This window comes from Mangifera indica, chromosome 14, assembly GCF_011075055.1.
Source record: "Mangifera indica cultivar Alphonso chromosome 14, CATAS_Mindica_2.1, whole genome shotgun sequence".
In the NCBI taxonomy this organism is placed as follows: domain Eukaryota; kingdom Viridiplantae; phylum Streptophyta; class Magnoliopsida; order Sapindales; family Anacardiaceae; genus Mangifera; species Mangifera indica.
The window spans coordinates 5,386,773-5,412,952 of NC_058150.1; the positions used below are offsets into that span (position 1 = coordinate 5,386,773).

Here is a 26,180-nt window from a genome sequence, read left to right on the forward strand (position 1 = left end):
TCATAATTTCAAGATAAATAAACATTTATTTGCAAAATCACCAAATTATAGGACTTTGAGAGGCATCAGAACATGGTTGGCTGCAATGCATTCCCTCCCACATGCCAATTGCTTTGGATGAATCATACGGGGTAAATGAAAACGATTATAAAACATGAACACCATTCCTGTCATAACATAACTTCAACCAGCCAAAAAGTGGCATGGCAGGGCAAAAGAAGGCCAAGAAAAGTAAATTGCAGACTCAAATGTTATGGTCCACCCAGATCCTTATATACTTTCCTAACTTCTATTTGGTAAAAGAGCAAATTATGGTAAATTATGTTTAGAATGCAAGCTTTTTAAATAAATATCAGACGACACCAAAATGGCTACCTTATCAGGACAGTATCCATAAAATCATCAAATTTTGCATAGCAAGTATAGTTTCAAGTTAAAGCTATCAACTTTATAGTGCTCTATTGTACATGCCACGGTTCTGAAACCATTAACATTTACCACAACTCTCCATGGTTGCTACAAAAGAAATTTACATATGGTAATACGGCAAATCAATTTAACATTTTTCCTTCATTGGAGAGAGGCCAAAAGTACTTGGCTTATAAAAGAAAACTTTCAACGCAATTTTACAACTATGCAGGACATGTCATCCTTGCTTTTCCTAGAAATGGCCTCGTCTATCAAGAGCTTTGCTGCCGATTGAGCGTCTTTTATCTTTTTGATCAAGTCCACAGCTTCTTGGTTTGACATTACCTGTAAGGTAATGAGATAAGTCAGAAAATCCAAAACTTCAGTCACATTGAAACTATAACTAGCCATAGCAAAGGGTGGAAAGAGAAAATAGATTCGAAATCTGGTTACTCTGATTTTTCCATCATAAAAAACAAAGTTTCACATCCAGTTTTATCTTCAGGAGATATAAAACAACATGAAGGTGATAATCAACATAAAAACTTGGCTGACCTTCCATATTCCATCACTTGCCAGAATAATGAACTCCGTATCATCACCAATCATCTCCACTTTTATATCTGGTTCTGAGCTAAGGTGTATTTTCAAGCTCTTGTCACCAAATGCCCTTGCCACAGCCAGTTGCCCATCAACACGAGGAACATCCCCTGTGCAACAGATTGTGAACTTAATTTCTAAGACCAATATATAGCATAAAAATTTTCAAGTTTATCTCAGTCCCTATATGCACTCATGAGGCTGTTTAATAGAGATGAAAACCTAGCCAAGAACTTTCAATTTAAAATTTTAATACACTAGAACATTTTTTCCAAACAAGAATAAGTGTTCCAGCAAAAAGTTTCACTTCTAGAGTTAAAAAAAAAAAAAATGTTGCAGCAGGACAGATCATTCAAAGACAATTTAGCTAAGCCAGCTAAAATTTATTAAGTTATTTCTTTTCAGCATGAAAGTTGCTTTAAATTCCAAGTGATCAAACTAAGCTAAAAGCAGAACTAGATTTTCCGGTTCATATTTCAAAAAGCCTAATACCTGGAAGATTTGATACAAAGCCACCACGGTTCTCAATTAGCTTCTTCTCCTTGCTTGGTTCATGGTCAACTGATAGTTGTTTGGCCACACCATTCTTGCATATAACAGCTCGAGAATCTCCCACATTTGCAACAACAAGTTTTTCACCATTAATTAGTATTGCTGTCACTGCAGTTGACCCTCCTTTTCCCAGTTCAAACGCCTTCTCCAATATTTCAGCATCCGTTGTACGATAAGCTTTCTTTATTGCATTTTCTGTTTCTGTCCAAAAGTCGCGCTGCTTGCAAAACATCAGAAATAAAAGCAAAAATGACATCCTAAAACATTTTTTTTAAGTCAGAAAGGCAACAACGCATACTGAAAACCATAGGAAGAGTACCTCTTTCAAAATATTATCGAACAGATGAGTTTGCAAATAATTTGCTACATCATGGCCCAAATGGCCATCAAATATGGCAAACAAACCCAAGTTAGCGTCATTTACTTGCTTGAATTCTGAAACTACGTAATCCTCCATGGCATGGTTTGATTTTCCCTTCATTAAGTGAAAACCATGCGTGATATGCTTTGATACTTTACTCTTCCCCTTCCCCGTATCAATTGCAGATGAACAAAAAGCCTTAACCTAAAAAACAAAAAGTAAAAAACAATTAAATCTAAGTTAATGATTATCACAAAAATAAACTTCCTCCGTGGAACATTTTCTACAAATTTCAAGAAAAGCAAAACTAATTAAAGCTTCATTAGCAAATGCCTAAAAGAAATCACTTTCTGGAAAAGCACCTATACTTCAAGTCTCATGAAAACCAACATATCTATCAAGAAGCAACATCAATTGAAGATCAATTTCATTTCTTAATCTAGTCAATTAACGAAAACTCATCAACTCAGGAAAGTTAATTACATAACAACAACTTAATTAAGCTGAAGATACCTTCATCTTGTGAAGAATCTCTCGGCCAGCCATGGTGTTGTTTAATCTATTCTTTTCGTTCCTTCGGTTAGAAGCCTAGAGAGAGAAATGAAGAAGGAAAACAAGTGCAGTGCCGGTACATAATAAATAAGGCGTTTGCTTGTTTGACTTTAAAAACACACAGGAGCCACAATGGCTGCTGCGTATATCACAATTGAACGCGTCCTTGCCGACGACTTTTCTCCCTATTTAATTGATTCAGATTTCAGCGTCAATCAATTTAACTGTTGGTTGAATGAATTTATTGTTTGTCAAACAAGTCACTGTGTGTGACAGACAAGCTGGATAATTATTTATCGAGTGAATGATTTTCTCACCCCAGATTTGTTAAAAGTAAAACCATTCAATCTTTAAACTAAAAATTATGGCTCAAAATTTGTTTTGAAGGCCGGACTGGATAAATTGGTTCGATTGATTAAATAATAAATTATTTTATAATTTGATTAAACTTATATATAAATATTAATTTATTTAAAATTTAAATAATTTGAGTAAACTTGTTAAATTGGAATGACTATTTAAAACTAATAAAATTAATTTTTATTAAAAGTTTAAAGAGTTATAATTTATAATATTTTACTTGAATTAATGATGAAATTTATAATTAATTTTTTATTTATATAATAAATTGTCAGTTATTTAATTAATATATTTGAAATTATATTTCATATATTTTATGCTTAATATGGTAATATACTTATCAAGTATTGTGTCTACTCACTTCTCTGTTTATATGGTTACATTTTTTTTTTTTTTTTGTGAGAATTTATAATTTAAAATTCAAAAGTGGGCAATGTGATTTTCCCAAAACTTTGGTGAAAAAAATTATATAACTACGTGGATGGTTTTTATGCCACTAATATTTCCCGTAATAGGTCCTTATATTACTAAATATTTATTTATTTATAAAAATGTAATTAAGTAAGTTAATAAGGTCAATTTTGGCGTGCCCTCTTTGGTATACTGTGTCCCCCATAACATGGCATGATTTCAAGGTTTGGTGAACTATAGCACTCTCTCGGGAGTTCATTAATAAATTTTTTCAATTTCATAAATGTACAGTATTATGTGTATTTATTTTAAATATATAAATAAATAAATATTAATATGTGTTATCACATGATTAAATGTTATTTTATTCTTAATTAAAAATCACCTAATCATATAATAACACATATAAGTATATACTTATTTATATACTCAAAATAGATATACATAATTTTATTGCTCATAAATTTAGTACATAATTAAAATGTACATATGTGTTAAATTGCTTTAATCTAAACTTCCACAAAGGGCAAAATACATTTATTCATATTATTATTACGGATAGGCCAAAAGACTTATTTCTATCCAAACTTTGGTGAAAACTCTAATTCATACTTGTTAATTTTTAAAATTTCAAATACTTATCTTTTTATTAAAATTCATTATTAAGGTTAGAGGTAAAAATATTATTTAGCTAAAAATATTTTTAAAAAACTAAAAATTTATCATATTTTTCCCTTTAAGTTTAAAAACTAATAATTTTTTTTCCATTAAAAGTTTGAAAAGTAACAATTTTCCCCCTAGGGTTTCATTCTTTTCCTTTTCTTCCCTGGCCAATCTCCCATGTCAGCGCTCCCTTCAGTCTACCAAAAGAAGATGAATCATCGGCCAATCGACGACCGACCAATGATACGTCAGTCAAAGTTTGTGTGATGCATAGATTTGTGCGGATCGACCAATGTATAGATCGATCAGACATATTTGATTCATTTTCTTCTGGTAGACTGGAGAGCACATCGGTATGAGAGGTTGACAGGAGAACGGTTGTTGAAGAAGGAAATAAAAATAATGAAACCCTAAAAAGGAAATAATTACTTTTTAAACTTTAGATGAGAGAAATAGGATAAATTTTTAATTTTTTTAAATATTTTTAACTAAATAATATTTTTATTCTTAATTCTACTAATAAATTTTAATAAAAAGATAAATATTTAATTTGTAATTAATAGGTATGAACTTATATTTTCACCTAATCTTGGGTGGGAATATTTTTTTTGGCGTTTCGCATACTAAAACTTTTGTATTAGTCACGGGGATCTTGACACATGTAAAAAGAGAACGGGCAATATGTGTGATTTTAAAATTAGCCACTTTGCTGTCAGGAAGAAGGGAATATAAAATTCATGAAATGAAGTTGGTTGGATGCATGCGTGGATGTTATGGATTGGTTAGTAGCTAACTAATTTGGTCATACGTGTAAAATTCAGGTAAACCCCCTATATTCAATCGAATCACTATTCATTCTAATGAAACATCGATTTTATCAGGGTAATGCCAATATACTAATATGTGTTGATAGGGAAATTACATCAATACAATTACGTAATTTCTTAGAAATATTGGGTGAGAAGTGTCTTGGAATTGCAATTGGAATGTGTGAAAAGATCTAACTTTTCATATTTTGTATCATGTGGTTCTTTTTTTTAATAAAATAATAATACATTTTAAAAAATAAATTAAAGTTTTTTTTTTATTTTTCTTTTTTTATTCCACTACAATTTAATGTAACAAATGTTTCCGATCCAAATATAAATAAAAGACTAATATTATCTCATCAAATTATAATTAACTCAGTCAAAAAAAAAATAGAAAAAATAATTTAGAATTAAATTTCAACTTGGCAAATAATAATGCAATATTATATATTAAATATCTAACTTTATGGTAAGAAAATCATTCTTATTTCAAACTTTAACGTATCCTTAAATATCATACCCATTAACTAAATTAAAATAATCCAAACATTATATATTCAACTTTTTACTATTGAATGGACTCAACTTTTGCTCCCGATCATTCAAGTTTTCATTCTTTAATTAAAAAGATGAAGAATGAGACAAAAACAAGTATTTCTTTTCTTATGTGTTGGGTTGGGTTGTCACTAACTCAACATATATAATATAATTTTTTTATCTTATTGTAAGCAAATAACATGTATATGAGTAAAAGATGAATTAATTTACTTTTACTGTATTGCTTAATCACTTGCAGAATCTTTAATGCTTATGTGGCGTTGGGTTTTGTTGGTGCTTGCTACAACATAGTTTCTGAATTAGGGATTTGAAAAGTTTAGAGAAAATTACTATAAAGTATTGTTGATAGCTTGACGCATTTATAAATTTATGTGAAGATAAATTTTAAAAATTTAAAATAATTTTTTAAATCGGTTTTATTTGAATTCGATTTGATGACTCGTTTTTGAATGTGATCTGTCCAATTTAGTTTATCAATCTGTATTATTAATTTTATCAATATATATCACATTATACAATACATACACTGTATCAGATCAACTTTTGATACATCTTAAAACATGTATCGTATTGTACGATATGTATCACATATCTTACAATACTAATTACCATGATCAAAAGAATCTGAGTGAGCATATAAACTACTCCCTTCACCTTTTGGAGAGAAAGCAAACAAATAAACAAGACCAAAATCAAACTCTCTTCCTCTTGATTGAACTATGTGGAAGCAAATAACAATTGAAATATGATTTTTTTTCATACTAAACAATAAAAAACAAGTAAAATGGAAATAAATTTTACAATTTAACGTGAAAAGTTCTTCGATGTGAAGAGTAAAATTATGACACATTGCAGAAAAAAACTAATTCACTATATCCAAAATAATGGTATACATACACACAGAGACAGTTTTGTTATGCTGAAATTTATTTTCTCTTATCCTAACTCATGAAGATAACGGGCTGGACTTTTCATATAAAACAAATTTGGTTCTCCAGGTAAGAAAGGCCCAAAAGCCTGACAACACCTTCATTTCTTAACCTGAATATTACCTTTTATGTATCAAGCCTTTTTTCTCTGGGTTTGTACCATGGTTCTCCTTGTTTTCTTAGTAGCTTTGTTCTGCTTCCTTTTGCTGATTACTCTCCTAGATTCTTTTGGCAGGTGGTTTCTCTATAGAGATCATTGACCTCTCAAGCTTTAGGGATTTTAGCTCAGTCATTCAAGGGGATCTTGAAAATATTCGTGCCTATTTCAGATCTTTGTAACTAGTGCTAATATGGTTTAAGATTCAGTTATATAAGCTTAAAGTGAGCTGCATTGTTTCGAGTTGATGTTTTTACTTGTATTTAACACTTTGATTATGTTATAATGGATTATTTACGTAATAATTGAATATAACTAACATGTTTTATAAACGATTATAATAAAATTATGTGTATCTATTTTAGATATGTAAATATATAATACTTATATGTGTTATTATATGATTGTATAAATTTAAATTAATGATAAAATAATACTCAATTATATGATAACAAATATAAATGTGTATATATTTTTATACCTAAAATGAATAAATATAGTATTGCTCAATTATATATCATGCTTTCGTGTACCACTTAACATTTTGAAAAATCAAGCATTTTATTGTTACAGCATAATCGTTGAAAGATTGTGTCATGGTAGAATCATTTGTGCATAATAGGGAGAAGGACTATTTCCCACCCAACTTTTGATGCGTTCTCAAAATGCCACACACGCCAGATGAAAATCCAGTTTTCCCACCCATGAGCTGTTAATTTGGATGGTTTCTGTTTGCATAAGGATAAAATGTCCATTTTACCCTTATTAGATGAAATGACAAAAATACCCCTCTGCAAAATTCATCCTAAAATTGATGTGAGGTTTTCCTTCACCCCCCTTAGGTTTTAGAAACTAACATTTCACCTTACCTAAAGTTTTTAAACTTTGAAAACTAACATTTTCACCCCCAAACCTAGGGTTTCCAAATTTTTCAAAAAAACAGCCGCCCCCCATAACTTTCAAAACTAGCAGTTTCACCCCCATTCTTCAACTTCATCTCCCGACGTCGTCTCCGGCATAGTCACTTGCCTCCTCCTTCTCCTGGTGCGACGGCGGTGGTGGCCGAAGAAGGAAGAGACAAAGATCTCCTTCTCCTGGTGCACGGTGCGACGAAGAGACAGAGATCTCTTCGTCGCACCACCGTGCGACGAAGAGGTCTCTCTTCGTCGTTCCACCTAGACGACAAAGGACGACTCTTCGTCGCTCGTCGCGTTGTCCTTCGTCTGTTCTTTCAGATCTGGACGATGCTTCGTCGTCCAGATCTGGGCGACGAAGGGTCGTCCTTCGTCGTCCTTTGTAGTCAGACATCTCCCATTGATCGATTGCAGCGGCCATCGGTGGTGGCCAGAGAAGGAAGCAAAACCCTAGGGGGTGAAATTAAAGTTTTCAAACTTTGAGGATGGGTTATTTACTTTTTGAAACCTGAAGGGGGAAATGGTAAAATTTTAAAGTTTTAATGTTTTAAATAGTAAATGACGATTTTGCCGCTGTTCCTAACTGAAAAAATGGACGGCAGTTTGGTCATGGGTGGGAAAACTGGATTTTCATCTGGCGTGGATGACATCTTGAAAACGCATCAAAAGTTGGGTGGGAAATAGTCCTTCTCCCGTACATAATAAGATTTATACTTGTTTCCTAAACCTAATAACCATAAAAACCGACCCGAATTGGCCAGCCAAAATGGTCGGATCATAACCCACTAAGAAAACGAAAATGATTTGCTAAAAGCCATTTTAGGAGTTAGACTAAACTACGTAAAAACTTAGGTTTGGCCTGGTTGCTAATGTTAACCAAAAACATTTTCAATTTTTTAAAGTAAAAATTTAATTTAGAATATACATACCATCAAACTAAATTTATTTTTATGGTAAAATAATTTATATTATATATTTAATAATTAATTATACAAAATTATTTTAATTTTTATTTAAAATAATTAATTAGTCCAAGTACTAATTAAACCGAGCCACCCTGTTCTCGCCATGTCCATCTCTGGTCCCTTGCATAAAACACAAAACAAAACAACCAATGTTTCATACTTAATTAATAAAAACTATGTATATAATTTTTTATGTACAAATAATGATTTGTCTTCTTATGATCGAATATTAATTTTAGTTTTAATTTTTAATTATCTAATTATAAAATGACACATTGTTATTTATACACAAAAATTATATATATAACATTACTCATATTTATTTATCACAGACTATTACACTTTTTTATTAATTTAATATCATCATTATTTATCACAGACTTGAACGATTCCACCACAAACCACGCTTGAACATGAACTTAATATTTGTAGTTCCGTCATTAGTATCCAAAAGAGCTTCCAAATACTGCAACTCAACCCCCAGCTTAAACCCTGCAATAAGGCAATAGAACATTAGTTAGATTTTGCTTCAGTAGAAGAGAGATGGTTCGTTTATTTCTAAATTATTTACATGGAACAGTCCATGTTTTCGGAAATGGGAAAACTGAGATGTGTATCGCATTGGTTTGGAAGCTGCTGAATTCGAGAAAACTGCAATGGAGGCTGCATTCCCCTCACCATGCCCTCAATGCAACTGCACAACAGCCTCACATTCCCCTCGCCCCGTTTTGCAATTTTATTTAGTTTGTTGATGTGGTTGCAGCACTTAGTTGATGGTTTATAATACAAACCGGTGAGAAACTCCAAGCAATAAGGGATGGATACAAAAGCCATCTCACATGGTGGCTCAGCCATGGCAGATTCAGAAACCAAAAGGAGGAAGAGTGTTAAAAACCAAGCAACATTATTATGGCGACCCATTAACTGGTAAGTAACCGCTAAATGACCGTGAAGTTGGTGCTTGTAATATTGTGAAGGAGAGGGTACATATAGAAATCTCAGGCGGCAGTCAAGAAGTTCTTGGCGACTCTGTCAGGGAACTCGACAGCTTGCTTCACCCAGGCCATTTTCATGCTCCTTGAATCATGGAGAAGTGTCGTCACCTGACTGCTAAGATCGTTCAGCTTAGTTCATTTTAGATTAAATGTTGGCATGCCTTATGGAAATGAGCAGTATAAGAATTTAAAACGGAAAAGGTTTGGGGAAACCTTCCCATCCCTTAATTCAAATACTACAAAATGACACCCAAAGCTCAATTCCCGTAGAAAAAGGTAACTGTAAGAACTAGGAAGACACATATGTCATTTTTCTTCATAAAATGTTTAAAAAGTTTACAAAAATGTTAGCACCAATTAGTCGCATTGTCATATTATTTATATTAGATACACAGTTTAAAGTAGTTTTAATTTTAAGTTTTACAAGTTAAAACATGTTTTGACAATTCAAAAAGTTTATTGACTATTTAATTAGTATCTTTTTAACATCTCTAAACGATGTAGGATACATATTTATATCTAACATCTCTCTTATATTATGACGATGTGAAATTTGTTGAGAAGTCTTACACGCATTTGCATAAAAAAAAATGTGTAATTTGATCAAGGTTAAACCTAGAGAGCAATTCCTGCAACCAAAATTTTTTCTTTTTGAGTGTGATTTCGACAACTCTTACAACTAGAATGGCACCAAACAGAGTGAGATAATAATAAGAAATAATACGATATTTTATCTATTTGCACACAACCACACCATGTCAGAACTCATTTTAGTTAATGCAAGTTGAGTTTTGAACAATAATCCATAGTTTTTTAAGGTGGGGGGGGGGGGGGGGGGGTGGGGGTGGTTGGTGGGGTGGGGGAAGGAGAGCGGCGCGGCGGAGAGGAGAGCATAGCTTCCTTAACCATGGATTGGAGATAGTAATTTACTCAAAAAGAAATAGTTATAAATAGTTTCACATGGTTTTAATATTATTGAATATACACCATTTATATTTCTATGTATATCAAATTGTGAACAAGCAGGAAACTTAGAGTTTGATTACAGAAAAAGAAAGTTGCAAAATGTTACTACATATATGAAGCAGTGCTTAATTCAGATTTGTAGTACTATAAAATAACCCTCTAAATTTGCATCCTATATAGATTATTTCTAAGCTTGTTTTAATATAAATGATATAATATATCATTATTGAATTTTATAAACAATCAAGATCAGTATTTCTTGATATGGGTTTAAGTATGAAATAACTTCTTATTTGAAATTATAGGTAAATTAATTAAAAATTGATATATATGATTTTAATCAATACCCTTAAGCTATGAGGATATAATTAAGTGTATCAAATAATGATACGTATGTTTTCCTCGTTTCTAACCTTTCAATACTAAACAAAACTCTAACATCTTTTGTCTCTTACTTTTAAAAATCTTGTTATCAATTTTTTACTTAAAAAATATAAAATCAAACGAAAAACTTAACTAAATTTAGATACGACGATAAATAATTACATTTTCTTTTGTTTGTTTGAAATTAATGATACTAAAGGTGGGCCAAAAAGCTTGGCAGGCCCAAATTTCAAGTCTAGGATTGCGCTTTGCTTGGATTAGCCACGAGGAAGGCCTAGCCTTGGTCAAGCTGGGCCAATATTAAAGAATAAAAAAAATGAATAACCCTTGAGAAAATGACCTCAGTTACTAGAATTCTTCTCTACAAATAGATAAGCACAAACTGTTTTGATAAGTGTATTGGACATGGGAAATCATGCAATAATGTGTCTCTTATAAATTTCAAATTATAACAAACTAAATAAACATTCACTTAAGTGAACGGTTGTTCATCCTTTCAAAATAATCTTATGTGAAATATCATTTATGTATTTCATATGACACCGCATGCACCTTTGAACATCCTTCATACATAGTCATTCAACAACCTAAAATTTTACTTTTAACATTTAATCAATCTCTTATCTTGTACAACATTCAATAATGACCTCAATTAATTTATAAAATATTGAAATAACCTTGTTCAAACTTGTGAATGTTACACCTTGATTTCAAGTATACAACAGAATACACCTAAATACTCCAAGGATAATATATCAATTAACTCCTTAAACATTAGCAACTAGTAAAGTATCTAAAACCTACTATTAAAATGTCAATTTACCCCCATTAGATGTTAGTATACAACAAAATATTAAAATGAAATACATTATTGTCTAATATAAAATATCTAATAAATCTCCAATAAATGTTAGCGCTTGCTAAAATTGTAGTTAATTCTTTCTTTTTCACCTACTAAAAATATTATTTATTCTCTTAGCACGATTTTGCCTAGTGAAATTTTATTTTACCCCCATAATGCTTATTAAAAAATTATATTTTATCCCTCTATCAAAATCTTGTTAATAAACATCAAAATTATATTGTTTGCCCAAAAAACGAATACCAATAGATTTTGATAATTTTCATGTCAAATCTGGCCTTTTTACACTAAGAAAACACAAAAAATTCATACTGAATCACTCTGTGTTAACAATGTGTATTAATTTTCATTGAAAAACCAATTAAAGCATTCAAAGACAAAAATTCATAAAAATATACACAAAATGGAAAACTCAAAATAAGCCATAAACTTGTCAACAATTTAAAAAAAAAAACCCTTTAAAATAAAAGTATTAAATATTTTATATTAATCTTTGAACTCACAAGTGAATTTTGGGTAGAAATTTTATGCCTTTATTGGATGCTCAACTTAAATATCAGTATATTTGGTTAAAAAATTTCTATATCTTGTGATTCTTGTGCAAATTCGTCCAACCCCAATTACAAAGTTTATTTCCAAAAGAAGCGTACAACGGCACCGTTTTATGTAGCTCCGATGGAGAAATATAACCGTTAGAAAGCCAACGAAGCAGAGCGAAGTGTTATATTACATGGCCGTTACACTTTTGCCCCAATTTCAAAAATTCGACCGTTGAGTTCCGAACGTTATTACTTCTTTCCACTCTACACCCCTCTCCATTTTTCTCCTATTCCCCCACATCCTGTGATCTCTCATCAACGACACCAAAAGATTTTCCCTTCTCTTCTCTCGCGCTCTCTCTATCGCTAAATCTAAACTATAACGGAATCAACAACAATGTCCGTGGCGGAGGAACCGACAAAGATGGTGATTATAGACGAGGCCTACGAGTTCTCGGCTCCACGATTCTTCGACTTCATTAGAGGAGAAACCGATGAAGAAATGCAGAAAGCCGAACTCTGGTTCGATAAAGCTCTCAGCTACGCTCCTTCCCGTACGATTCTTCTTCGTTGCTCTTTTTTTTAATTTGCACTTGTCTTTTCCTAGTACAAGACAATGAATCAAGAATTCAAGTTCTTTTGGTTCTTGAAAATTTTTGAATTGCTGTTTAGTGTGTTTTGCTCTCTCAAATTTAGGGTTTGTGGATCAAGGACCTAAATTTTTGTGTCTTTTTAATATTATTGTGATTAGTTTATTCAGTGGATCAGTCGTACAGAGTAAGGGTTTGTATGTCTACGAAAAAGATTAGGATTACGGTTAAAGATTTAAGTCACAATAGAATTACCAGTAGATTATATGCTTCAAAACAGAATTTTCTCCTTGTTGCTATTATACTAGATTTCATGTTAACTATAATAACTTAATGGATTAGAAGGAGAATATATTCGTTTTGGTTTGCTTAGAAAATTTCGGAAACATCGGAGATGTAATAAAAATTTTGTGACTTAAAACAAGCCTAAATAGGTCTGATTAGGCCCGGTGTTTAGGATTTTAAGTATAAGGTTTAGAATTGTGATTTTGCTCGTAGTTCATTATCCATCAAACGAAACCCTTCTGGTTATTAGAAATGAAAGTCGAAGTAGTTGTGTTGGGCTAGTTTTGTAGTTCTTCAGTGTAAAATCTAATTTTCAGTTTCTTTGTCTACTACTCTATATGTATTGCCGAACAATTTTAAGTAATTGCAGTCATTTTGACTTTGAGACCTTGTTTGTTTCCTATTTGTGCAGCTTTTATGCCAAGAATTAAGACGGATAGATTTCTTAAGGTTGACAGCTTATGCAATTTTAGTGAAGCAGCAGACCAAATTCAGAAGGTTATGACTCGTTATCCTTGTTTTGTGATTTAAAATCTGGAAAAAAAAATAATTCTGAGATTTATTTTGGTCAATATGTTTGTTACAGGCCTCAGAATCATCAGATTCAAATGCTACTAACTGTCATTCAGAACTGGAGCAGCAACCTGAGCTTATTTCTGCTGTCACAATAGAAGTTGAAGTGACTCCCACCGAGGAAAAGGGAGAAAACAATGGAGACCTTGTCAATGTGGTAATCAACTTTTTTACATTCAAAGCTCCTGTTATATTTCTTCAATTTTTGTCATCTTCTCATAATTCAAGTTCCCTTCAGGTTTCTGCTGCTCAGGATGTGTGTGAAGATGTGGCTGGAACTGTATCCCTGCAAGAAAATGGAAGGTTAGTTTAGACAGAGGATTGCTATTATAAAGTAGAGCTTTATGTATATCTAACCTCTTTTTCCTTCTGTTTTGCTTTTCTTTGTGCTGATTTGAGTGTTTTTGGCCAGAACGGCATGTTCTTCTGTGAATACGGAACCGGCCAATGATAAAGAGAAGAGTAAATCCTCTGTTCAGGTGGGACCTGAATACTGCACACCCAAACCAGTGATGCCTTCTCAAAAAGAAGCGATTGATTCCAAGAAGAAACAGACAGCTAAGAAGATAGCTAGTATAATTAAAAACTCATCAGCAGTGAAGCCAAAAAATCAGTTGCAGTCAGCACAAGCTAAGAGGTTGATATTTAGTCTTAACAGTGTGTATATTGATGTCTGTTCATTTGGTTTTTTGCAAATTTACTGACTCTGACTCAACTCATACTCGCAGAGACACAAATGCAAAAAATGTCGCAGGGACTCCCAGTTTAGTTCTGGAAAACCAAGCCATTAAGAGACAGAAGCTTGACGGTGGGAGATCCAGACAGGTGACTTTTTCAAATGCTCTCGCTTTAAATGTCTATGACTCTTCTGTAGCTGTTGTTTTTCATGATTGTTTTACCTCGCTAATTTATTAATGGTTGGCGATTTTGTTCTAACTTAACTGTTTCTTTCTCTTTTCTCTTTTGGGATGTCTGCTTCCCTCAATCTCAGATTCTAAATGTCAAGCCCCCAATTTTGCCCCACAAGTCAAAATTGGGTCTCACTAGTAGCAGTTCCAGTTTTTGCACCTCAGTTGCTAATAAATCTAACAAAGATGATAGAAAGGTTTGCTGTGTTTGAGTTCTCTTAGAATTACAACTGTTCACAGGATTGATGTCTGACTGTGTCTCACTAAATGCCTTTTTAATGAAGGTTTATGTTCGTGAGCGGGAACCAGTAGCACCTTTCGTTTCAATGGCTGAAATGATGAAAAAGTTTAATTCTAGTACCAGAGACTTGTCACTGCCACACGTACACGTAAGTGAATTCACATGTATTCCACATTTTTTGCTCCTGTTTGTTTTTTCTTGCACTTTTTACATTTTCCAATTTTCTCACCCTTGTTATTTTAACCAAATCCTCTTTCCATTATCCAGAGGAAGGCCACACTGACGTTGACAAGGCCTAAAGAACCTGAACTGGAAACATCTCAGAGAGTCCGCTCAGTCAAGGTTAAGAGCACAGCTGAGCTTGAGGAAGAGATGATGGCTAAGATTCCAAAGTTCAAAGCTCGCCCACTGAACAAAAAGGTACTTTTTTTTTATCTGTTCAGTTTCCTCCATATGTGTGAATATATTCGCTGTTAGTTTACCCTTTTTTTCTTCTTGTTTCCATTACAGATTCTGGAAGCTCCAACATTGCCTGCACCACCTAGAAGTATACCACGACCTAGAGAATTTCAGGTTTGCTACACTTTGGAAAACCTGATGAATGAAAAATAACAAATTAGTATTGTTAATTTGGCTGCATGTTTCTTAATTGTCACAGGAGTTCCATTTGGAGACAACGGCTAGGGCCAATCAAAATGCAGAAACATCTTCGGTGGCCTCAACAGAAGTGTCTCTACAGGTACTGAGCTATCCTGATGCTTGTTCATTTTTCTGTCCTTTTGGAACTGGCTCAGTACTCACGTCACTACTTTTCACTTTTTTTAACAGCAGAAACAATGGAAACCAAGCCTCACTGAACCTAAAAGCCCTGCACTTCATACGTTATTGAGAGCCCGTCCACCAACAGTTAAAAGTTCTGCAGAACTTGAGCTGGAAGAACTTGAGAAGGCCCCAAAGTTTAAGGCAAGGCCTGTCAATAGAAAGGTGGGTCTCCATTACTTTCTTCAATGTAATGGGCAGTTCTTTTGACCTTATATTATAAATTAAAAAATGATTGTTTCTCTTTTGTGTGTAGATATTTGAAAGCAAAGGAGAATTGGGGATGTTCTGTAACGCAAAGAAACATGTGACCAAGCCCCAAGAATTTCATTTCAGTATAAATGAGAGGATCACACCAGCTGTTGCTGTGGTTGATATGTTTGACAAGGTGCAGTGAAATGGAAGTTCACCATCTTGACTTTTTTACTAGAGCATGTTAAAACATTAATGGCGGTTATTTATATGATTTCCTTTTTACTTGCAGTTGTCTTTGAACTCAGAGCCTCGATATGACAAACCAATTCCAAGAAATACAAAACCAAATCCATTCCATCTATACACAGAGGTAGTTTTATTAATTTATGATTGATTGGCGACAACAAAATCTCTATGATTCACTCATTTTCATATTTGCTTGTGGGTTTATGACTTCAGGAAAGAGGGGCCGAGAAAGAGAGGAGATTCGTGGTCGAAGTTGTGCACAAACAACTGGAAGAGGAAAGAGCTAAGATCCCTAAAGCTACCCCATACCCCTATACAACCGATTATCCTGTGGTACAGAGCCCAAGAATCCATTCCATCTATTTTCATGTCAACTTTTACTCCCAAACATATATTTAGTTTGTTTAATCACCACTTTTTTTATGCAGATTCCGCCAAAACCAGAGCCCAAGCAATGCACTAAACCAGAACCTTTTCAATTAGAGAGTCTAGTGAGACATGAAGAGGAAATGCAGAGGGAAATGGAAGAAAGAAAGAGGAAGGAGAAAGAAGAAGCCCAGATGAGGATGTTTAAGGCGCAGCCATTCCTGAAAGAGTAAGTTGTTCATGGTGCATGAATGTCTTGCTAAGATTAAGGATTTTAAGACTTTAAATTCATTGATATGTCTTTTCTTGTAGGGATCCAATTCCCATTCCAGAGAAAGTACGCAAACCCCTCACAGAAGTCAAGGGCTTTAATCTTCATTTAGAGCATCGCGCTGTGGAGAGAGCAGAATTTGATCAGAAGGTAATTTTTTTTCATTGTTATTGAAACTAGGTGATACATGGTTCAACTACTTACTTACAAAGCGAATTACAGGTTAAGGAGAAGGAAATGATGTATAAGAGATACAGAGAGGAGAGTGAGGCTGCAAGAATGGTATGCATATTTATAAGAATTACCATTGTTTTTCTGAATATTGCCTTCAGTTTTGATCCTGAATTGGTTGAATGCCTCAGATGGAGGAAGAGAAGGCGTTGAAACAGTTGAGAAGGACATTAGTTCCTCATGCAAGGCCAGTGCCGAATTTCAACCAGCCTTTTTGCCCACAGAAGTAAGGAAAATTCTTCTTCTTCTTGTGGTCTTTTGCCAATTGTATGTTCTCTGACTGCCTGATTGATGATATGTCACATAATAGGTCTTTGAAAGAATCAACGAAACCGAAGTCACCGAAGTTGCGAGTAGTCCAGAGAAAAGAGCGAAGAAAAATGCTACTTGCATCAGTAAATTCTAGCGCTACGGCTCATAGGTAATTTGGTTGTAGTTCTTGAATGGGGGAGCTGTTCAAGAACCCTTGAACTTGTAAAAGAATGTAGTATAAGGATAACACAATATTCAATTTATGAGGACTCACATTATTTTGCAACTTTGTAATTTTGTTTGAATCAAAGTATATTATGACATAAGTCTAGTTAGTAAATATGCGTATTATTCGCACTTCCGTATTATTTAAATATTAAACACGTTCAAAAGAATTTTTGAACTTAAATTTATTAAACACGTATTTTATGTACTTTCTGTATTAAATATAAATTATACGTTATATTTTATCTGTATAATTTATTTATCTTCTTTTTTTAACCTCGTATTTAGTAATAGGGACATAAGTACAAACCCTATTTCAAAAAAACATAAATTATGTTGACAAGGCAACCGAATCTAGAAATAGTACACAAACTCATGTTGCTTGAATTTGTCTTATGCCCAAAATATATAGATTGAATCAAAGTATTATTTAGAGTGAAATAACATATTATTAAAGTGAAGTTTATGTGGTGTCACCATATGATTGGATATTATTTTATCTTTAATTTTTAACTATTTAATCATATGATAAAATATAACTGTTTATGCACATAACACTACTCTTATAGATAGCTCTTAAAAAGAAAAATTCTCAGGACTAATAATGCAAAAGACTACCTCATTTATGTTCAATGAGATTTTATGAATTTAATTTAGAAGGAATAATTCACCAAAATTTTTAAATCATCACCTTTCAACAAAACGGTATAGTCGAATGAAAAATATATATATAGAGTATACTGGAGATTTTATGTTCATAACCATACATTTCATTAATATAAACGTTAAATTCGAATCAAGTTAACTTGAATTTGATTATCAATTTGACTCAATTAAACTTGAAATAAGCAACCATAAGCTCAAGTCATGGTTATAATAATTTTCTGAGCTCCAGCCATGGGAATTGAGCTTAAATTTAGCTCGAACTCAACAAAAAAGAAATAATTTTAGAAAATTACTTTAAAAATTTGTGTTATGTAAGAGAGTTGAATCATGACGGGGGAGGAAAAAAAAAAAAGTAAGTTTATTCATAATGATTTATGTGAGTTACTAGAATTCTTCACACCTAATGTGGGAATAAGGAATTGAATTAGGGTTATCAAAAGTCTGATGTTGAAAAAAATGCACTTTAACAACCCATTTCATCCCCTTTTAAGCTTCCATACCAGGTGAGAAAAACTCTAATAACTTACATGAAGTGTCGTTGGCTCCACCCAGTGTAAATTTTACCAATTGTTATGCAGCAACAAGGACAATATAAGCTGAATGAATTACATTTAAAAAGAGAAAATTAATATTCAAGAATAATAAGATTATGTGCGTAATTTTTATGCATAATTTTATACACAAACAATAATATATCATTATGTGATTGGTGTTATTTTATCTTTAATTTTTAATTATCCAATCACATGATATTAAACATTTATTTATACATAAAATTGTGTATAAAAATTATACATATAACACTACTAGTTGAAGAAAGCCTCAAACAGCACCCCAAAAACTAGGAGAGTGACAGTGGATCTTTTCTGTAAGGAGCAGAACCCAAGTACAAAGGATATACCTGATCACGATTTTGCAGGAGACCGCAATATTCCACAGCAATCATCAATAAAACCATGAGTTTTCTTTGGCTTTTTCTGCCTTCTTGAGAAACAAACAGTGCATTTTCTCTCAGCTAAACATAAACCACAGAAAATTTACCAGGTAGAATAAAGGACAATGTTTACTCTTGCATAGCCAGAGAGAGGTAGTTTGAATGAGAATAGAAAAAAAGGGGTTATATGTATTAAGGGGTATAAGCTTAAATCCCTTTTGTTGATATTTCAAGGTTAAATTTTTGACTATTCATTCAATAATAAAGTGAGCAATTCAGCTTCGATACACAATGTTTAGTAGCATGATCACTGTTATTGCATCCCTTGGGTGACAGAAGAGAGAGAGCATCCTCAAGTTTAAACAGTTATCTGATCTGGAAATGTTTGTTAGTGGCATTCTCTTGAATAGGTATTTTGATTCTTTCCTTGTCATCAACCTGCCCACACACCATATCTTTTAGCTGACTGTCAATGCCTTTGCGGTTGGAGCCTTCCCCATTTGATTCAGCTGCATTCTTCCTTCGTCGTTCGTTGTGTCCTGCCAATCGTCTGCGACAACTTCTTTTGCTTTCATCAAATTCTGGGAGCTCATGGAATCTGCTCCACAGTAATTTCAGATCACAAAACTTTATGACTTACTAACAAAATGGTTAAGTTCAAATGAAGACTGCAATAAGCGACAACCATATGTGTTAGTAGTTGGATCAACCATGAAAAATTAGATTTTTTTTTTTTTTCTGAATGATCCATCAAAACGAACAATTTAGAAGAGGCAGCTATGGTATCGAGCTAAATTCATAAAACCCGCAGTAAGAAAATCCAAATGTGAAAGAAACAAGAAGAGGGTAAAGGGCTATGAAACCTGCTACATTGCTGACAAAACCTCTGCCTGATCCCGGCCACAACCACAACTTGAGCCTTTGCATGAACTTCACACACTTTATGCCTCCTATGATACAGCTTAGCATCACTCAGATCAGCCGTACACTTCTCCACTTGACAATTTCTGCCATTCCCACCCCCACCACCACTCAAACCAGATTTCTTTACCACAACTTCTTGCTTTTTCCTGGACCCCTCATCATCAGACTCCCCAGCTTCTCTTTTGACCAGTTTTCCCATTTTGTTCTTCCCTTTTGCATCCATAATGAGTTGCAAAAAGTGAAGGAATTAAAAGCGTGAAGTGATGAGGAGAGCGAGAAATGGGCAACTACCCACACACACAGAAATAGAAATAGAAATAAAAACCCAAGTGGTGGTACAAGAGTAATAAGGGAAATAGGAACAGGGAGATATATTTGATAAGAGAGAGAAGAAGAGGACCACAAGACCATCTCCATTTCCTTCCCAATTTTTCTGTGTCTTGGCTTTTTTGTTGTATATAGGGAAGGTCAGAATGCAAGAAAAGAAATGTTAAACGAAATACATACTTCAATTTAATAAATTTTAATTAATTAAAATTAATACTTTCCATGTGTGAGAGGAAACGCTGCAGTGCAAGCTGGGGCGGGGCTCGTCTCTTCTGGTAAGTGGTGGCCCTACACCATAGTTATCTAATGTAATGGTGTGCTTATTGATTGAGACGCTTTCTCTTCTTCTCCCATCACCTCCGCCCTGCCCGGCTGTTACTGGTAAATTAAATAAATTAAAAATTTAATATTGAAATATCATCACAAAAGACTTAAATTCATACCTTTTCATATATAAAATCCCTTCCACTGTCTACCGTTGTATTATTATAGGAGAATGAGCATATGGCATATTATCATCTCTTGGAAGACATCAGGGTCCAGGAAGTTTGCCCTATTCCAGCGTGGAGATAGTGACATAAAGCAGAGGAAGATTGAGATGGTCTCACTTAGTCCATCAGAACGTCAAGTCGTCAACTGACTTTCGTTTAGACATATTTGGAATAGTAATGCAGAGTATGGAGTCGTTAATTGTTAAACATCTCCTTTTAATTGAAGCTCCTCACTTCAATTTCATCTCCTTTTTAACTGTTAAGCATGTTATTTTGAGTCAACAGTACCGGGATTGCATTACAACAACATTATTATTATTATTAGGCCAAAGGACTATTCCCCACCTAAGTTTAGATGTTATTTTAAAGTCATACCTGTAAAGTTTTAAAATCTAAATGTCCCATCAATTCGTTAAAAATATTAATTAGAGTTAAAGGTAAAACTGTCATTTAACAAATAAACTAAAGTTTTATTATGTTTGCCCACCATCCTCAATTTGAAAATCACACAATTTTTCCCTCACATGAAATTTGAAAAATCAAAATTTTTTCTTTAGGGTTTGCAAATCGTCGTTGGAGACGACAAATTTTGTTGTCTTTGGTGGCGTTAGCTCTCCCTATCGATCACTTCCTAGCCACCGTCTGAGACGAAAACGACCGTCAGAGATCTCAGACGATCATGTCGTATTTGTCTGAGACCTCTAGTGATCGTCTTCATCTCAAACTAAGACGAAATCATCTTTGTCCGAGACGAAAATTCTCCGACGAAGACAATTTCATCTTTATATGAGGAGATGGGCTTCACCGGTGGTTGGAAAGTGATCGACAGGGAGAGTTAAGTCAGAAGGGAGAGCCAATATCACCAAAGACAACCATCTTCGGTGATAGTTTGTAAAACCTAGGAAAAAATTTTTGATTTTTCAAACTTCAAATGAGGGGAAATTGTGATATTTTCAAGCTAAGAGGGGCAAATGAATAAAACTTTAGATTTTTAAAATTTTTTATTAAATAACGATTTTATCCCTGATTATAACTGAGATTTTTAACGGATTGGTAAGACATTTAGATTTTTAAACCTTACGGATGTGATTTTGAGATAACACCTAAACTTGGGGGGAGGGGGGGAATAGTGCTTTGGCCTTATTATTATTATTAATAAAGGTAATGTTATATGCGTAATTTTATATATAAACAGTTACATATTATCATGTAATTGAATAGTTAAAATTTTAAAATAAAACAATATCTAATTATATGATGATATATCATTGTTTATTCAAAAAATTATATACAAAAATTGTGCACATAATTTTATTGTACTATTAAATCAAATATAACTATGTGTTCTCCTTAGAGTTGGATTTGAGTCGAATCGAGTCTGAACAAAATGGAGCTCGTTTTAAGCTCAAACTCACCGAGCATGGAGAAACATTAGTGCATGTTCGGTTCGCTTTACAATTTAAGAGTTCATGATTGACTCACACCTAGTTCAGGTTTATGTGGACGAGCCAGACTTGGCTCAACTTTGCACAAGATATTTGACTCGACTCTTTTAAATGACATCGTTCCTTTTAATTTTTTTTAATGATGTAAGTTGTGTTTGACTTGCGAGCCAAACATAGCCTTTGTTTGGATTCGAATTCGGATTTATTTTCCCTACTACTCTCTAGCTCATATTTGGATTCGTATTCGTTTATTTCGTGTTTGTATTTAGACTTGTTTGAGCAAAACTCATCTCAAACTCGATCAAATTTACTTCGAATTCAACCCTAGTTCTCACATATATCTATAAAACCAATATATTTTTTTAATTGCTTCCTGTGATCCGATCTGAACTTATTTATTGTCAACGCTACTCTCTTCAAGCATCTTAAAATAAAATAAGAGTCTTCTATAACAGTTTACAGCCCAATGCCCATATGACAATCGTAATTTTAAACCTGAGCAGGGAGAAATCGGTCATTTGAAAAACCCTAGATAGTGTCTTTAAATATCTCATCTCTTCCGTTTTGTTTTCCTTGCTTCTAGGAGTCTTCACGCTCGGCGACCTACTCAGGTTCATTTTACTGTCTAAATCATTTTCATTTTTCTAGATCTAATGTCGTTTTGTGTTCTACGTGTGTGATCTTTTTGTCGTTTCAACTTGTCATCTTATAGTCGTTGAAGTTTATATCTTTGCTCTGTTGGATCTTGAGTCTTACTGCTGGGTTGTTTAGATCTGATGAAATGGAACAATCCGAAAATGTTAAGCTAAAAATCTTACTTGTTTGCTTTTGCTATAGTTAATTACATCTGTTTCACTATCTCTTTTTTATACGGAAATTTTATTTTCCTGATGCAAATAATTAATCACCAGTGTGAAAATAAGAACAAAAAATTTTTAGATTGGTAGAACTTGTGGGAAAGTAGAAATACTTGAGCAGCCTCGAAAACTCAAAAACTAGGATTTCTAGCAGCTGCTCGAAAATCTTCAATTTCCAATGTGTGAACTTTGCAGCCAAATTCTTGAGTGATTTTGCAAACTGCGGAATGTAATATGAGTTTTACCTATTATTGAACGAGTTTAATTAAAAAGAGATAATCGAAATACTTGAATCCATGAAGTCTTTTCTGTACAACTTTTGATGAACTTGGTAATGTGTAGGTCCTTTCCTGCTTAGTTTGTTTAAACAATGAACTAATCAATATGATGTGTACAAATGAGAACAGGAGAAGAGATGAGTGTGATAATGGGTTTGAAGAGAAGTGAGGAAGTTCAATTTTTAAATGTTATAGAGGGGCAGTTATTCTCTCTAAATGGTTGTATTGATAAATATATAAATGAAATATTAAGTCAAGCCATTTTGTTAATTGCTGAGAAACGTTAGTCAGTTTTTGTCCAACCCTAAACCCTAACAAATATGGCATATTTCATTGATTAGTGATGCAATGAGTTGAAATTTGTAAGAAAATTTATTGTCTTGCCCATGTGGGAAATTGCTGGATTCAAGTGGTTGATGTTTTGGAGCCTTTTGAGTTTCTTTGATTAATCAATTTCTGAAAGATTATTTACTTCAAACTTGAATGGTTTTGATCTGGTGAACGAATTGAAACTGAGATCGTTATCCCAATTTCAAGTGCATTTTTTTAAAGATAAGGAGATGGTGGTTGTATTTTATCCAAAACAAATGTGTAATTAATTTGATCATCCTCGTTACTTGAAGGGGAAGTACCATATATTTCTTATAGTGATTGACTGATGCTTCTTTATTGTGAATAATAACATTTGTCAAACATATATTCCTTTGCAGGTCACCGTATTGTGCTTCCAACATGGCAGATGGATCACACCATCCATCAGTATTTCAGAAGATTCAAGGACAATCCTATTTCATTACCAAGCTCTCCCCAAATTTGCACACCCGTAATTACAATGTAACTGGCTATGTTAATGGAGGCTTGCAGAGTTCTTTATGGCCAGCAAATCAGGGCAATAGCTTGGCACTGGCACCTCTTTCTCCAATTCATGTACAGGCTCCATCAGAGAAAGGTGCTTATGCTTTTATGGTGGATTTTCTTATGGGAGGAGTTTCTGCAGCTGTTTCCAAGACTGCAGCTGCTCCGATTGAGCGTGTTAAGCTTTTGATCCAGAACCAGGACGAGATGATTAAGGCTGGTAGACTGTCTGAACCATACAAGGGAATTTCTGATTGCTTTGCCAGAACTATTAAGGATGAAGGTATCATTTCTCTTTGGAGAGGAAACACAGCTAACGTTATCAGATATTTCCCCACCCAGGCCCTGAATTTTGCATTCAAGGATTACTTTAAGAGACTGTTTAACTTCAAGAAAGACAGAGATGGCTACTGGAAATGGTTCGCTGGTAACTTGGCATCTGGTGGTGCCGCTGGTGCTTCATCACTTCTCTTTGTTTACTCTCTTGACTATGGTAGAACTCGTCTGGCTAATGATGCTAAGGCGGCTAAGAAGGGTGGTGAGAGGCAGTTTAATGGTTTGATTGATGTCTACAAGAAGACAATCAAGTCTGACGGCATTGCAGGGCTGTATCGTGGATTCAACATTTCTTGTGTTGGGATTATAGTATATCGTGGACTATACTTTGGAATGTACGACTCTTTGAAACCTGTGGTGCTGGTTGGAGAGTTGCAGGTATGTTAAGATTTTGAATTGCTCATTTTTGCTTTTCTTCACGATATCCTATGTATCCTACTTTTGCACTCAGAATCTATTACTTTCTGTTTGATGTTAATTCATGTTGCTCATAGGTGCATTTTGGACCATATTTTTAATAAGAATTTAGCTTAGAGATGATATATTTTAATAAGATCTGGTGCTTATAGATAGATGCTCCCCTCTGAACTTCAAAAATGTGCTTAATTGATCCTTACTAGATAGGTTGTGTTTGGTAGCCAGGCTTTATTCTGACATATAGTAAATATTGGTGATTACAGGATAGTTTCTTGGCTAGCTTTTTACTGGGATGGGGAATCACAATTGGAGCTGGTTTGGCTTCTTACCCCATTGATACAGTTCGTAGAAGGATGATGATGACTTCTGGAGAAGCAGTCAAGTACAAGAGCTCTCTGGATGCATTTAGGCAGATTCTTCAGAAAGAAGGTGCTAAATCTCTCTTCAAGGGTGCAGGTGCAAACATCCTGCGCGCTGTTGCAGGTGCTGGTGTGCTTGCTGGTTATGACAAGCTGCAGCTCATTGTTTTGGGCAAGAAATACGGATCTGGTGGTGGTGGTTAATTTATCTACCAGGTTGGGGATGGTGCTGTCCTCAAGATTGAATAATTTTGGACGAGCAAATAGTGTTTTTTAATGTTTCCCAGTAGTTGGGAATTGACTGAAAGAGAATGTTATAGTCATTGAAGAACTATTTGAATTCTGAGTGTTTTTTGTGCTTGAGCGTAGTTCAGTTATTTTGTTCAGAATAATCAAACAAATTTCATTTGAATTGTGTGTTTTTGTGCTTGAGTACTAAACACCATGGTATTTTTATTCTGTTTCTTTTTTCTAAGTCAGCTGCAGCTAAAGATTGTAACAGGTGGATAAGGTCCGAATACCTCAATCCCTGATCTCTAAGGGGAAACTTTTACCCATTTCCATCTCATCCTCGATATGTGGATGATGGGTATTCTTCGCTTTCTCTTTATAGGAAAAATTTCTCTCCTCTCTAGTCATGCAAGGAAATTCTTTGCGGTTTTCTCTCTGTATCTTTATTATAAAAATAATGAAACGTTTATTTGATGGAAGGATACCAATTGTCCATCCCTAGTTGGAGCCTGCAGGTATGATGCGCATAGAGGCGGTCAGTGCTTCAAAATTTGATATTTGACAGACGAAGCTAAGATAATGTTCATCACGAAGTGGTGAACATTTATCATAGAATGCTCATCTTGTTCTTGTTGCAGCTTCTCGGTTTGTTCTCCACCATTCTTTTGCTTGTGGGGATTAATTGATAGTCTGGGCATGATTGAACTCGCGATGTTAAATTTTCTTGCATAGCACAGTTCTATGTGATGGTCTGAGGATTTTGCGAATAAACGACAATCTATTATGCAAAGATCACAATTGAAGCAACAAAGGAATCTCTTCTGGACTCACAAAGAAATTGTAGGAGTCATTGAAAGATGAGGTCAAAACATG

General features: G+C 33.8%; 5 protein-coding genes across 6 annotated transcripts; 2 read left to right on the forward strand and 3 right to left on the reverse strand.

Annotated features, from left to right (window-relative positions):
* Positions 1-368: 368 nt before the first annotated feature.
* On the reverse strand, positions 369-2,675 carry LOC123195504 (probable protein phosphatase 2C 58). The gene is made up of 5 exons (XM_044609244.1): positions 2,435-2,675; positions 1,880-2,125; positions 1,501-1,777; positions 964-1,118; positions 369-753 (listed from the first exon to the last, which is right to left on the reverse strand). Exons 1-5 carry the CDS (start codon positions 2,465-2,467, stop codon positions 616-618), a joined length of 849 nt encoding a protein of 282 aa, XP_044465179.1. The 5' UTR covers positions 2,468-2,675; the 3' UTR covers positions 369-615.
* A 5,864-nt stretch (positions 2,676-8,539) lies between these two features.
* LOC123197028 (non-specific lipid-transfer protein 13-like) lies at positions 8,540-9,230 on the reverse strand. Its single transcript, XM_044611209.1, has 2 exons — positions 8,811-9,230; positions 8,540-8,731 (listed from the first exon to the last, which is right to left on the reverse strand). The coding sequence occupies exons 1-2, from the start codon at positions 9,158-9,160 to the stop codon at positions 8,725-8,727; spliced, it is 357 nt and encodes a 118-aa protein (XP_044467144.1). The 5' UTR covers positions 9,161-9,230; the 3' UTR covers positions 8,540-8,724.
* Positions 9,231-12,263: 3,033 nt separating this feature from the next.
* Positions 12,264-17,302, forward strand: LOC123195941 (protein TPX2). Of its 2 annotated transcripts, none has more exons than XM_044609812.1 (20): positions 12,264-12,539; positions 13,273-13,358; positions 13,447-13,590; positions 13,672-13,736; positions 13,846-14,070; positions 14,162-14,258; positions 14,425-14,538; positions 14,626-14,730; positions 14,850-15,002; positions 15,093-15,155; positions 15,241-15,321; positions 15,414-15,566; positions 15,658-15,789; positions 15,886-15,966; positions 16,056-16,175; positions 16,271-16,437; positions 16,521-16,629; positions 16,702-16,761; positions 16,842-16,936; positions 17,021-17,302. In XM_044609812.1, the coding sequence occupies exons 1-20, from the start codon at positions 12,383-12,385 to the stop codon at positions 17,133-17,135; spliced, it is 2,322 nt and encodes a 773-aa protein (XP_044465747.1). In that variant the 5' UTR covers positions 12,264-12,382; the 3' UTR covers positions 17,136-17,302. The 2 variants fall into 2 exon arrangements, with proteins under 2 accessions (XP_044465747.1, XP_044465746.1); XM_044609811.1 differs by having other exon boundaries at positions 12,265-12,539; positions 15,411-15,566.
* Positions 17,303-19,008: 1,706 nt separating this feature from the next.
* LOC123196902 (squamosa promoter-binding-like protein 3) lies at positions 19,009-20,413 on the reverse strand. The gene is made up of 2 exons (XM_044611050.1): positions 19,651-20,413; positions 19,009-19,385 (listed from the first exon to the last, which is right to left on the reverse strand). Exons 1-2 carry the CDS (start codon positions 19,932-19,934, stop codon positions 19,154-19,156), a joined length of 516 nt encoding a protein of 171 aa, XP_044466985.1. The 5' UTR covers positions 19,935-20,413; the 3' UTR covers positions 19,009-19,153.
* Positions 20,414-22,431: 2,018 nt separating this feature from the next.
* On the forward strand, positions 22,432-25,488 carry LOC123196383 (ADP,ATP carrier protein 3, mitochondrial-like). The gene is made up of 3 exons (XM_044610387.1): positions 22,432-22,585; positions 23,820-24,678; positions 24,981-25,488. The coding sequence occupies exons 2-3, from the start codon at positions 23,842-23,844 to the stop codon at positions 25,278-25,280; spliced, it is 1,137 nt and encodes a 378-aa protein (XP_044466322.1). The 5' UTR covers positions 22,432-22,585; positions 23,820-23,841; the 3' UTR covers positions 25,281-25,488.
* Positions 25,489-26,180: the final 692 nt, after the last annotated feature.